At 40.7% G+C, this 13,249-nt stretch overlaps 2 protein-coding genes across 2 annotated transcripts; one reads left to right on the top strand and one right to left on the bottom strand.

The window, feature by feature from the left end:
* Positions 1-222: 222 nt before the first annotated feature.
* Positions 223-3,366, bottom strand: LOC105444440 (uncharacterized protein K02A2.6-like). The gene has a single exon (XM_011678706.2). It carries the CDS (start codon positions 3,364-3,366, stop codon positions 223-225), a length of 3,144 nt encoding a protein of 1,047 aa, XP_011677008.1.
* Positions 3,367-7,339: 3,973 nt separating this feature from the next.
* On the top strand, positions 7,340-11,949 carry LOC115927085 (uncharacterized protein C6orf163 homolog). The gene is made up of 4 exons (XM_030992555.1): positions 7,340-7,905; positions 8,532-8,734; positions 9,284-9,486; positions 10,500-11,949. The coding sequence occupies exons 1-4, from the start codon at positions 7,776-7,778 to the stop codon at positions 10,873-10,875; spliced, it is 912 nt and encodes a 303-aa protein (XP_030848415.1). The 5' UTR covers positions 7,340-7,775; the 3' UTR covers positions 10,876-11,949.
* The last annotated feature ends 1,300 nt before the right edge of the window (positions 11,950-13,249 follow it).

Raw genomic sequence — 13,249 nt, 5'->3', positions numbered from 1 at the left:
ATAACTTAACGATATCCAATCTTGATATCTTCCAAGTATCTGTGGATATAACAAAAAACATATATACAGTTAATGTTAAAACATTCATAACAATATAATATAATGTCCTTTTAAAGGCAAAGTGTAACTTTCACTTTCAGTTCTTCTTGATATTATCAGCTTTTGTTAATATAGTCCTTTTGCTTTTCATTGTTCATAGTTCAATTTGTTTTTGTGATTATTTCACAAGTCCATTCGATTTGGCGGTTTGCTTATTCGTCCACTTCTGGTGGTCATGTAGGATGATGCTTGCTGGGCTGGTACGCCGGAACGCTCAGGGGTTGGTTCGCTAACATCCTCGTCATCTGGATCGCTGTCCGTCTGTGTTGTCTGTTGGAACCGATCATCCCTTCGTGTGGGTGCCGGTCTGAGATGACGTCGGTTTCTTCGTCTAATCTCTCCATACTCTGTCTCTACCAAATATGATCTGTTTGGCAGTTTGACTTTGACGATGCCACTTTGTGACCATCGATTGTTGTGCATGTTTTGAAGTCTTACAGTCTGACCTATGTTTAGTTCTGGTAGGTCTCGAGCATGTTTATCATATCGCTCTTTCTGCTTTACCTTCTGCCCTTCCTTCCTTTCCCTCACCTGTTGAGGATTGATGTGTTGTGGATCAAGAAGTTTGTCCACCATGGGCAGGTTTGATCTCAATCGCCTGTTGTACAGGAGTTCAGCTGGCGATTTTCCACATTCTAGTGGTGAGCTTCTGTAGACTTGTAGTGCCCTGTAGACATCTTGTCTACTGTCTTGGCATTTGCGGATGAGATTCTTCACAATTTTCACTGCATTCTCTGCTAGTCCGTTCGACTGAGGATGATACGGACTTGTTGTTGTGTGGCAGAAGTCCCAATCTTGTGCAAAGTTTTTGAACTCTTTACTAGCTAATTGCGGACCATTATCCGTCACGAGTTCACTTGGTGTGCCTTGTCTTGAAAAGACTTCTTTCATTTTTGTTATCACTGTTTTACTTGTTGTTGTTGACAGTGGACAGACTTCAATGAATTGTGAATAGTAATCTACTATTACCATGTAATCTTTGTTATTCAGTGTGAACAAGTCTGCAGCGATCTTTTCCCACGGTCTGTTTGGTACCGTGTGTGGTTTCAGACTTTCTGTCTGTTGTTTTGGTTTATACATCAAGCATGAGTTACAATTTTGTACCATTTCTGTTATGTCTTGATTTATTCTGGGCCAATACAAGACTTCTCTTGCACGTCTCTTGCATTTTTCTATGCCCAAATGTCCTTCATGGATCTTATCCAACATCTGTTTTTTCATTGTGCTTGGTACAACGATCCTGCTGCCTTTCATGATTAAGCCTTCGGCTTCTGACAGCTCATTTCTAATGTTCCAGTATGCTCTAATTGCTACTGGACATTGTTGTTTTGTTTCAGGCCATCCATCTTTGATGATGCCTATCAATTCTTGTAGTGTTTTGTCTTTCTGTGTTTCATCTACAAACTGACTTTTTCTGTTTGATGTGACTGGTAATGTCTCCATTATTGTGTCTACATAGATTCTGATGTCTTCTTCTCTTTCGACCTGCATGTCTGCCTGTGGATCTACCGCTCTAGACAATGCATCTGCGGTGTACATGTATTTTCCTGGTGTGTAGGATACTTTCAAATCGTATCTCTGCACTCGGATTAGTAGGCGTTGAATGCGAAGAGGACAATCACAGAGTGATTTTTTGAACAATGGTACAAGAGGTTTATGATCTGTTTCGACTTCTACCTGTCGTCCATGTATGTATTGGTGAAATCTTTCACATGCAGACGTCATCGCTAGCAGTTCTTTTTCTATCTGCGCGTAGCGAGTTTCTGCATCAGTCATTGCTCTCGATGCATAAGCAATGGGGAACCAATTCTGGTCATGTTGTTGCAGTAGCACTGCACCTAGTCCATTCTTGGATGCATCAGCTGATAGCTTCGTCGGCTTTGTGCTGTCATAGAAATGGAGCACTGGTTCTTGTGTCAGAGCTTCCTTGAGTTGACACCAAGCTTTTTCTTGTGCATCTTGCCACATCCACTCATTTCTTTTCTCAAGAAGACTTCTCAGCGGGGCTGACTTTGTGGATAAATCTGGTATGAACTTTCCTTGGTAGTTAACCATACCTAAGAACCTTTGAACATCTTGCTTGTTCTGTGGTCTTTCCATGTTCAATATGGCTGCAACCTTCTTTGGATCTGGTTGAACACCTTGTTCACTGATCACATCGCCAATGAATGTCATTTGGCTCACATTGAACTCACATTTGTCTCTGTTGAGTTTCAGATTTGCTTTCTGAGCTATGTCAAGGACCTGTTTCAGTCTGGTGTCATGTTCCTGTTGGGTTGACCCCCATACTACTATGTCATCCATCATTGTGTTGACACCAGGTATGTGTGCGAACAAATTATGCACAACCTTGTGGAACACTTCTGGCGCACTGCAGACCCCAAATGGTAACCTGAGAAATCTGTATCTCCCAAATGGCGTTATGAAAGTACATAGCCTTGAGCTTTCCTCATCTAACTCTATCTGCCAGAAACCTGAGGACGCATCTAATTTGCTGAAGTACTTAGCTCCTGCAAACTGTGCTGTTATTTCCTCTCTTGATGGTAGCTGGTAGTGCTCTCTTTTTATGGACCTATTTAGATCTCTTGGATCGAGACATACTCGAAGCTGATTGTTTTTCTTCATCACCACCACGAGCGACGACACCCAATCACTTGGTTCATCCACTGGTGTGATAACTTTAAGTCGTTCCATTTTATCTAGCTCATCCTTGAGCTGATTTCGCAGTGGAAATGGAATTTTTCGACATGCATGTTGTACAGGTTGAGCATTTTCTTTTAGCGTGATATGATGCTTTCCAGGAACACATCCTAACCCTTCAAACACGTCTTCATAGTCATCTACTATTACATTCTTTGATTCTGTTTTGACATTCAAGACTCTCTTTACAAGCTTCAATTGCTCACATGCTTGTAAGCCTAACAATGGTTGACGATCACCAGGAGTTACTAGAACAGCCATATTGTGAGTTAAACCTTTGTACTCCACTTGTACATAACAACGACCCTTTACTGGAATTACTACTCCACTGTAGCCTGTCAATCTCACTCTAGCTGGATGCAGCTTTGGCCTGGGAATCAAACTCTGATACACTGATTCTGGAAGGAGGTTTGTCTGAGCACCAGTATCTAACTTGAAAATAACCGGCCTACTATTGACAACTAGCTTGACCTTCCACTCATCACGAGACTCTAATGTTTCTACAACATCAACCATGAACTCATCTTCGACCTCGAGATTTTGCATCTCGTTGATAACTTTACTCATTGGAGTTTTACAACACTTCGCAAAATGATTTCCAAGACCACACTTTTTGCAAATTTGACCTTGAGCAGGGCATGCATTTTGACCATGCCAGTTTCCACAACGACCGCAACTATTTCTAGATTTCTGACCTTGAGTCTGATTTTGACTTCGATATGGCCTTTGAGTTTGTTGTTGACCTAGACTTTGCCTTGGATTTTGTCTTTGATTACCGTGAAACAACTTTCTCCTACTCCCAAGAGCATCAACCGAGACTTCATCCGTGGAACTCAGCTCTTTTGCCTGAGCTCGAGTAGTTTCAGCAGAACGACACAACTGTAACGTCTTATCCAGCGTCAAATCATCTTGCCTCAATAGGCGTTCCCTGACCATGGAGTTCACAATTCCACAGATAATTCTATCACGAATGAGGCTATCCTTTAAGTCACCAAAATCACAAGACTTAGCTCTATTGCGCAATTCAGTTGCATACTGATCTGTTGTTTCATTTTCGTGTTGTGACCGTGTGAAAAATTTGTGTCTCTCAAATGTTACATTACGTTTTGGCATGCAATAGTTCTCAAATTTCTTTAGCACTTTCTCTAATTTCATCTCATCTCCGGTATCTTCCTCAAACTGGAATGTATTGTAAATGTCAAGAGCTTCTTCCCCTATGACATGTAGGAGCATGGATGTTTGTGCTTTTTCTTCTGTCTTTGACATTCCACTGGCCACATTATACAATTCAAATCTTTGTTTGAAACGTTTCCAATTTTCTGCTAAGTTTCCTGTCAGCTCCAATGGCTGTGGTTGACTTAGATTTGTTGCCATGGTTTCTTATTTGTTTCTCTCTGAACAATGCTTTAACCTCTTATTTACTATTGTGGTATCTTTACAACCTAGTCAAACTAACGAGACAAGCAATTTCACCGAGTTAAAATATGCCGACGCATGTACGCACTCATAGCCACATACACACAGTTTGCACACACGGGACTGAGCCCTTCAATCTGGCGTAAAAATGGAAATCCTGCACCTGTTTATTCCTGGGTTCTATCCTCCCTCGAAGTCAACATCTGTCCTTGATCGGGAAGACCTGACACCATATTATATTTTGGTAATGGTTCTACTGTAGAAGTCATGATACGGAGGCTTGGAGGTTAATGTTTACAGGTGTCTTTATTAGAACCAAACTGCGTCATGATTAGAAGTACTTGATGACTGGACTAGTGCCCTTGAAAATGGAGGTAACATTGACGCTATTTACATGGACTTCATGAAAGCATTTGACACTGTACCACATTGCCGCCTGCTGCTCAAGGTTGAGGCTGTCGGAATTCAAGGTCACATACATAGATGGATAAAGGCATTCCTAAACGGAAGACAACAGAGAGTAGTTGTTAATGGACAACAATCAGAGTGGTCACCAGTTATCAGTGGAATCCCGCAAGGGAGTGTCCTCGGCCCCCTGCTGTTCTTGATATATGTCAATGATCTACCCGACTCAATTGGATCGGGAATCAAGCTTTTTGCAGATGACACTAAACTCTATGCTAGATGCGACTCCATGGTTGAAGCTCAAAATCTGCAAAATGACCTAGATAAATTGCAGGAATGGGCAAAGAAATGGCAGCTCAAATTCCACCCTGACAAATGCATTGTGTTGAAGATTGGCAAGTCTCCATCAAGCCACGGCTACTACATGGAGAACAATGATGTAAGGGTCTTCCTCAAACAAGTGGATGTAGAAAGGGATCTTGGAGTATTACTTGATGCAAAACTCTCCTTCAAGGACCAGATCTCTAATGTTGTCTCCAAAGCTAATAAGATACTGTGTCTGATTCGCAGATCTTTTGTAATTATTGATGAGGAAACCCTTAAACTTCTCTTCAAAGGACTTATTAGACCAATCCTGGAATACAGTCAATCAGCATGGTCACCATATCGGCTAGGAGATCAGAGAAGACTGGAAACAGTACAGAGAAGAGCCACTAAGATGGTACCAAGCCTGAAGAACTTGTCTTACCCACAACGACTGAGAAAACTGAAGTTGCCATCCCTTGTCCATCGCAGAAGGAGAGGAGACATGATCGAAGTCTATAAGTATTTGCATGACTTATACAATGCTGGTGCAGAATTCCTACATCTTCACAGAGGAGAAAGAACAAGAGGTCATTCACTAAAGCTGGAAAAATCATTCACACGCCTGGATGTGAGAAAATTCTTCTTCTCTCACAGAGTGGTTGACTCGTGGAATGATCTACCAGAAGAGGTAGTTTCAGCTCCTTCAGTAAACTCCTTCAAAAACAGACTAGACAAACACTGGAAGAATCTACCTACCGTCTTTGACCCCGAAGGAGAGAGAAATTCAAATTGAGAACTGATTCTGCTCCATGCACACACATCACTATCCAGTTTAAACATACATGTATGTATGAAAGACAAATGTTCACTTGATAAGACTTACGCCCGAAGAGAGATGGAAATGTTTTTAACCCAATGATCGATGAACAGGCATTGCCCTACAAGCATCGATGGATTAAAGTAAGTAAGTAAGTAAGTAAGTATGATTCAATCTCATGAGCCATGTTGAGAACCGTAGTCTATTGTCAAGACTTACATAATATCAGCACAGTTAGCGTACATGACCATGATGACTAGGAGCGGATCCAGCCAGCGGCGAAGGGGAGGGAGGGGGGGGGGGGGGGGCCAATTCGTGAGAAAATATTTAGCGGTGCGTTACGGGGGGGGGGGGAGGAGTCTGAGAGGGTAGCGTAAATTGGCGTGGGGTCCAGGGGCAGAGCCGCCGGAAACTCAGGGGTTTCAGCAGGCCAGGGGCGGCGGAGCGTCATTCAAAGTGGGGGGGGGGGGGGGGGGGGGGGGAGCACTAACACAGGGAAAAAGGGGCACCTACAAAAGGAACCCTCAAAGCGAAACATACATTTTTTTAGACATTGGTATATTACCCCTACATTGTGATTACATTATCAGGGATGATTTCAATGTTTGTTTCTCTCTTATAATAATAATAATAATAATAAATCACATTTATAACGCGCCTAATAATGGTCCAAGATACTGTTTAAGCATCATACATGTATTTTGCAGTTGGGTGTGATGGTACGAATATTCATATGCGAGTGAGCAAAACGAATTTTTGCCCCCCCCCCCCAAACCGCCCCCCCCCCCCTCCAAAAAAAAAAAAGGGAAAGCAGTAAAGGAGTAAAGATGGTTTGTATTTTTAACCCAAAAGAAAATGACAATAATAAAAACCTGAATTAAATCACATATAAAATTCCATTCAAAGAGAAGGAAAGTTAACAGGAATTAAATTTCCTAAACATTCCACATGCCACCTATTTACCCCCCCCCCCCCCAATCCCAAACTGCTTCCAGCGCGCCTGCTCATGAGGCCGGCCGAAGAACGAATCGCAGCTATATAAACGAAGAATTTATGCAAGAAAAAGGAGTTTAATGACGGTCCCACAAGATGAACAGGGCAGTGGCGGATTCAGGATTGGCCGATGGGGGGGGGGGGGGGGGGGGGGGTAGTGAGCATAATTTGTTTTCTCGTTTTCTGCCCCCGGAAATTTGAAAATCGCGAGGGCCGTTGTTTTCGCTCAAAAAAAACAAAAAACTTCAGAGGTCCCCCCCCCCCCCCCCCCCCCCCCCCCCCCCCGTGGATCCGCGTCTGACCCAGGGAGGGGCACTAATTATAATGTGCCCCCGGCCATGTCTTAATAATGGCCTACAAGTAGCCTAGTACATTACGGCACTTTACAACCAATGCAAGGCTAAAGGTAAACCGAACTAAACGGTGCAACCTTGCACTGTACTGGCAGAACAATAAATTATTTCAATCACACAAGAAATGGGTTTCATTCATTCTTCGAATCAATGCACCCAAACAATGCACAGCAAACCGCATACAGCTATAGTTAGCAGTGTACAGCAGCTAGTAGCTACACCACACAGACGTGTTGCTATGGCCACGACCCAAGCTAAATTTCTTCATGCCGTCTTTTTGCACGGAGGTGTGAACTCGTAGATCACACATGTTCTAAGCCCGATAAGTTTGCCCCTGGCATTATTCGGACAGAATCGCCAACACTCATCAAAGCGACTTGCTACACTTCGAATATTTGTCTTGTTATAATTAGGACGGTGGATTTTGAAGACGGGGTTTCTAAAAAGCTAAGACAAGTCTGGAAAAGAACTCTATCCTTTCTTGATACGACTGGAACTGCCAGAAGATTTCCGCCGTGTGTGACGGCGTAGCGTTCTTACGCCTTCCGCGTGTCACATATCGCTCAGACTGGTGCACTTGTTTAGTAACTTCAGCTGTTAATTTAGCTTTGAATAAAGTTATTAACCTGTCTTTATTCAGATAAAATCGTAGTGAAGTTCATTATTTAGTGGATTAGATCTTCATCATGGCTTTAGCTGTCAAAACAAAACCAGGCATCACTCACGATCGCAGCCCTCGATTGGATGGTGTTCCAAAACGTTATGAAGACACAAAACCAGTTCTAGTCCAGATTCATGCACATCAAAAGATCCTAGGTGAGTATAGGATTCAAATCATTTGAGTCAAACTCATCTGATAATCATTTATTGCTGCCCTAAATATTACACAAGGGATGTATATCTAGATCTAGACCTCGATCTAAATTGAAGAGTTGGTTGCATTGCATGTGCCTTGTTGTGTTGTTGATTTTCTGAAGGCGATTGCTACATGTAGACTGAAAAATCAGTCTAAGAGTACTAAGAGTCTAACAGTTAGATCTGGACCCTTTTTTATGTAGGGACATTTTCCACTTAAACGATGTAGTCTAGAGTCTAGTCTACAATGTACATTGTAGGTCTAGTACTTTGTAGATTGATCTGTTGAGTTGAAATATAGTTGATACTGTTAAGTCATTCCTGTTGACCTTCGTTGTACTTGCAAATTCCATCATAGATCTAGTCTAAATCTTGGATTGAAGATTAGAAAGTCTACTTTTTACTATGTTGTAACATTTGTTGAAAAATGCCTGGATATGATCTCTCCTCAGCTGCCAGCAGGGAGAGAGAGGGATAAGAGGAAAGGGCATACATGTAAATAATTGACATTTTCTCAAATTTCTGACATGCACATCTAATTTTTTTTCTTTTTTCAATGCCGTATATTTCTCCCATCTCTCCTGCAGACATTGGACAAGGAATCCACTCCAAATGGGAGAACATTTCACATCACGAGAAGTCTCAAGCAATCATTGATGCAGAGAAGGAGGTCTGGAAACAGGCAGAGCACGTCAAGAAGATTGCACTAGAGAAGTGCGAGGCCGACTGCCTGGCCGTCAAGGAACATGCTGTCAAAGAACTCAAGATTTCTCATGAACGAATGCTTAAGGTTTGTATGCTATTTAGTAAACTACATGTAGACTTCTTTTTTTTTTATTGTTCCTTTTCTTTTCAGGGTACACAGTGTCTTGGAAATTTTTTTGTTTTCTTTCTTGTAATTTTGTTATATACCTGTGCTTTCATAGACTCTGGAGTCTATCACTTTGTTCAGATATTTGTTGTTTCTTTTATTATTCTCACTGGATGCAATCTGATTTTTGTATGTCACAAATTTTCCTTAGAATTCATCACTCCAGACCAAATTATTGGTTGATAGAGGAATATATAAGTTCCATTTGAAGATGGAGATTAATTTTAACTCCCTTTGAAGTATTTTGCGATGTTTTGTTTTGCTACAATCAGTTCTATTTGTGTTCAATACTTTCTTTTGGAGGATATCAATGGTAGTCCCTCTAAACAATTAATGTTTCATATGATGCTTATTTAGTGGATAGGGATGATTGAAGTATCTTTATTGCCTAGCAAAATATTGGATAATTTTCAAAGAAAGAGGGTTGATGATAAAAATGTTTGTTATGAAATTGATGTTGATTTTCAGGAGGAGGCTCTACGTGTTGAAGGCGAGATGACCAAAATTCAACACCACGAGGTGAAGAGAGAGAAGGAGTCAGGGGAGAAGATTCTTAGAGAGACGGTGGAGAAAGTAAAGGCAGTCAAAGATAATGAAAGGGAAGAGGCTGTAGCCAAGGCTAGGCAAGAAGAGGTCACCAAGGCGAGGCTGGCAGCTGAGGAAATCTCTGGGTAAGTTATTAATAAGATGGATACGGTTTTATTAAAATCCCCACTGCACTACTTGCGCCCTCTATACAGCAGGCGCGTAGTCAGGGGGGGGGGGGACCCTAAAATGAAATCCTGGCTACCCGCTTGCTATACAGCCAACAATGCCCTAGTGGTACCCGTTGATCCCCCATGATGCCCTTTTTCTTATGTTAACTGAGAGCTGATTTGTTGAGATAACCACCACCTGTCAGTGACCTTGCAGGGAGGTCTAATCCCTCCATGCCAAAACTAGTGCAGAGGAGCTTTAAACAGTACAATATATATCTTCCACAGATTCCATCCTGAGTTACATATTTCTCAGACTATAACTATCCAATAGGGTATTATAATAAAGGCATCAGGCTGCCAGGTTTTTATCAAGAAAAAAAAAAATAACAAAAATTAACAGCTTCCTATTCAAATAGGAATGTGGAAAAGTACATATATATGGTTCCAGAAAATTTTAATTTGTGTGATTAATGTAGCAAAGAAAAATGTTAGACTGATCCATTGGTAAACAGGTGCGTTTTAGGTCAGGTTTGCAAAATGATAGGTCTTTTGTGCTCTGCTGCGTGTTAGATTGGTTTGACCTGGATTATGAATATGACCTGAAAGTTGAACTCTGTTTATTGAATCAGAAATGGAATTATGCATCATTCAAATAATTTGGAGCCCCATTTTAGTTAAATTTGATGACTAAGACTCGCATTCAATTATGAAGACAACAAAAAAGTTTACTCAATGAGCATTTTATTTAGAGTAGTTTCTCTTCACCCATGTGCAGGAACCCTGTTCCTAGTAAGCTTTATTATGTCTCATAATGATTATGCTGACATTAGTTAAAGGAGCTTAAATTAGGGTGATTACTTCCACTTTCAAAAGTGTACATAAATATTAATTTGTATGCTCTATACAACACTACCGGTAAATATTTTTTTCTTGTTTTAAAATTCAGAAAGTTTTATGATAATTCAATTTCTTTTATTTTGTAACAGGGAGACGGCAGAAAGGGAGGCTGCAACCGTCAAGAGGTTAGCGGAGGAGAAGGCACACGCCCTCAAGGTACTCAAAGAGGACAAAACCCAAGAGCGCATCAGCGCCGTGCTCAGCGCCCAGCAGGAGGAGCGTCGCATCGCCGCGGCCGAGCTCGCAAAGGTCCGGGAGGCCCACGCCAAGGAGATTCAGGCGCTGCGCGAAGAGATCCAACTATGGCAGGTGAAGGTGGATGAGACAAGGACGGAGGTGGTGAGGGAGGAGGAGGAGAAGGAGAGATGGGTCCAGAAGCACGAGGAGCTCAAGGAGTCATATCAGGTGTTCATCAACAAGACCAGAGGATTCAGACCCGGACAGGCAGAGTTCTTACTCAAATAACCACCACGTTGGTATGATTGTCTAAAATGATTGTCAAGATTGTTTTGATTCAAGAAAGAACTGAAAGCTTGAGGTGCGAAAAGAGGACCAGAATGTCTGAGAGTTGGCCCTTTCAGAGGAAAAAGAGTCCTTTGAATTTTGCATGCTTATATAATTATTCCTCAAGTAAAACTTAAAAGCTTCAATATGGCAAATTGAAGAAGTATATCGGCTGATCTGAGATTGAATCAAGAGTGAGATGTGCAAAGAGGGTACATAGGATCTAGGTATGAATCACCTATAGTCATTCCTGAATGTCACTGATTCTCAGTTGAAGGATTTCATTTTGCCATTTTCTTTGATAATTGAACCATTAGACACCAATAGGATTATATATGCAGGGTTCCACACTAACTTTTTGTTTGCATAGGGTCTCAAATGAAATTTGCAGGGTCATGTACACACGAACCCCTATTTTCACAGGCACCTATAAGTGTAAAACACTGGCTTAAATCATGTGCACTTGAAGTCATTAGAAGAACCCTCGCATGTTTTGCCTGGTGAAACAAATATTCTAGATCTTTCCATATTCAAAATCAGGATTATAACAATTGAAGTTACTCTCAGGTCTAAGTTTTCTTTTGTTAAACATGATCTCATGATTTACTGAATTAGTAGAATTTGAACTAACTCGGAGAATTACCGAAGATGTGACATGTTGCGAGACAACATACTGTAACTTTTGCTGCTTTACTGTTCAGCACCTGACAATATATGCACAGTCATTTTGAAAGGATTTTCTAGTAGACCAAAAGTTCACAAGACTAAAGAGCATTTAGCTAGTAAATGATATCTGAGACTGAAAGTAAAACAAAACAGTAAAATACCCAATTTTTATTAGGCCCGTTTTCATCAGCTTGAGTTTGCCAAATAACCCGCTTTTTTCAGACTTGGGACATTATCCTGAAGCTCAAAATTGCCTTGTCACCAGACTGATACGCTCATCACAAACTAGCTCGAACAGGCGCAAATTTGCCCACTATTTCCCAAATAATGGGATATTATGGAAACAAGACCAAGATTTCTCAGGATGTTTTCTTGACCAAATATCCCGCTAATTGCAACTGCGGGCTGATGAAGGCGCAAATTAACTGGCTAATTTGCAATCAGGATAGTTAAAATAGCGGGTTATTTGGCAAACTCGAGCCGAGGCAGGCCTTTTGTGACTGCATCGTTGTCAGAAGGCTCATAAAACCATGCATTTGGATTTGTGGATATGGAATTTCTCCATGCTGATTACTGCAGGAATGAAATACCTGTATCTGTTGTGTTCTCAGAATCAGATGTGTTGTACAAGATGCATGGGGTTGGGTATATCATTTTAGAAGATCTGTACTTGTTGAAATTTCTATATCTCATTTGGGGTTTACCATTTTGTCCTTTAATTGCTGCCTCCTGCGACTTACACTCTTAAATTAACCCATCCCTTGATACATTGTAGTTTCATGCAATATTAAGCACTTTTCACCAGCTTCACATTGTTTATGTAATAATTTGTATGAACTGCACACTGTACATTGTATGATAACAGGAAGTAATCAAATGTTATTGTTATTGCAAACAGTCTGATCAGAATATTTACTATGAATTGTATCACATCCGTCCAAAATTCTAATGTTCAATGTAGCTAGACTGATGCAATATCAAAGATATGTTGTGAGACGCAAGAACAAGAGGTTTGAGTAGGGTAATTTAATTGTCCTGTAGTTAATGTTGTGATAGCTACACAACTTGCCAGTGAAATATTCATCCCATGCATAATTGCCATAGTTTTTCATTTATTAGGGAATATTACCTGTATAGTAATAAGATGAACTAACATCATTCATAAAACTAGCATTATCAATATTAATTCATGTTAGCTTATAATCCATGACTTTGTGGTCAATCATGAGACGTGCATCCGAGCATTGGTTTGTATCATTTTTTTCGCTTAAAGGACATATTTCTAATTACAGTCACAAAGAAATTGTTGATTTTGGACAAGCATAGCAAACTGCAGAAGTGGTTGTTTTGAAATGTGTCGTTTCGTGGTTGGAAAATGCCCTTGTGTATGATAAATATAGGGCATGTTCAATTCGTAAAAAAAGACACCCCATCGCTTACAACTTGTTTTGACAAATCGTTTGTATGGTATTTTGGAAATTGTTTTAGTGAGTTTTTTCTACTAAACTGTAATATCTCTTAATTGCTACTAAGAGAATTTGTAAAGGGTGTATTCCTTCCTTTTAATTATTTAAAGAACATTTGGGTACTTTTTTTGTGTGTCACTAGCTGTAAGGGGCATCAAGAATGGATGTTTAACTGTTTGGTCATTCTGTGTGCATTCATGTAT

Source organism: Strongylocentrotus purpuratus, unplaced genomic scaffold (genome assembly GCF_000002235.5).
Source record: "Strongylocentrotus purpuratus isolate Spur 01 unplaced genomic scaffold, Spur_5.0 spur5_contig_847, whole genome shotgun sequence".
Classification (NCBI taxonomy): Eukaryota; Metazoa; Echinodermata; class Echinoidea; order Camarodonta; family Strongylocentrotidae; genus Strongylocentrotus; species Strongylocentrotus purpuratus.
This window is presented reverse-complemented; position numbering and strand designations above follow the sequence as displayed.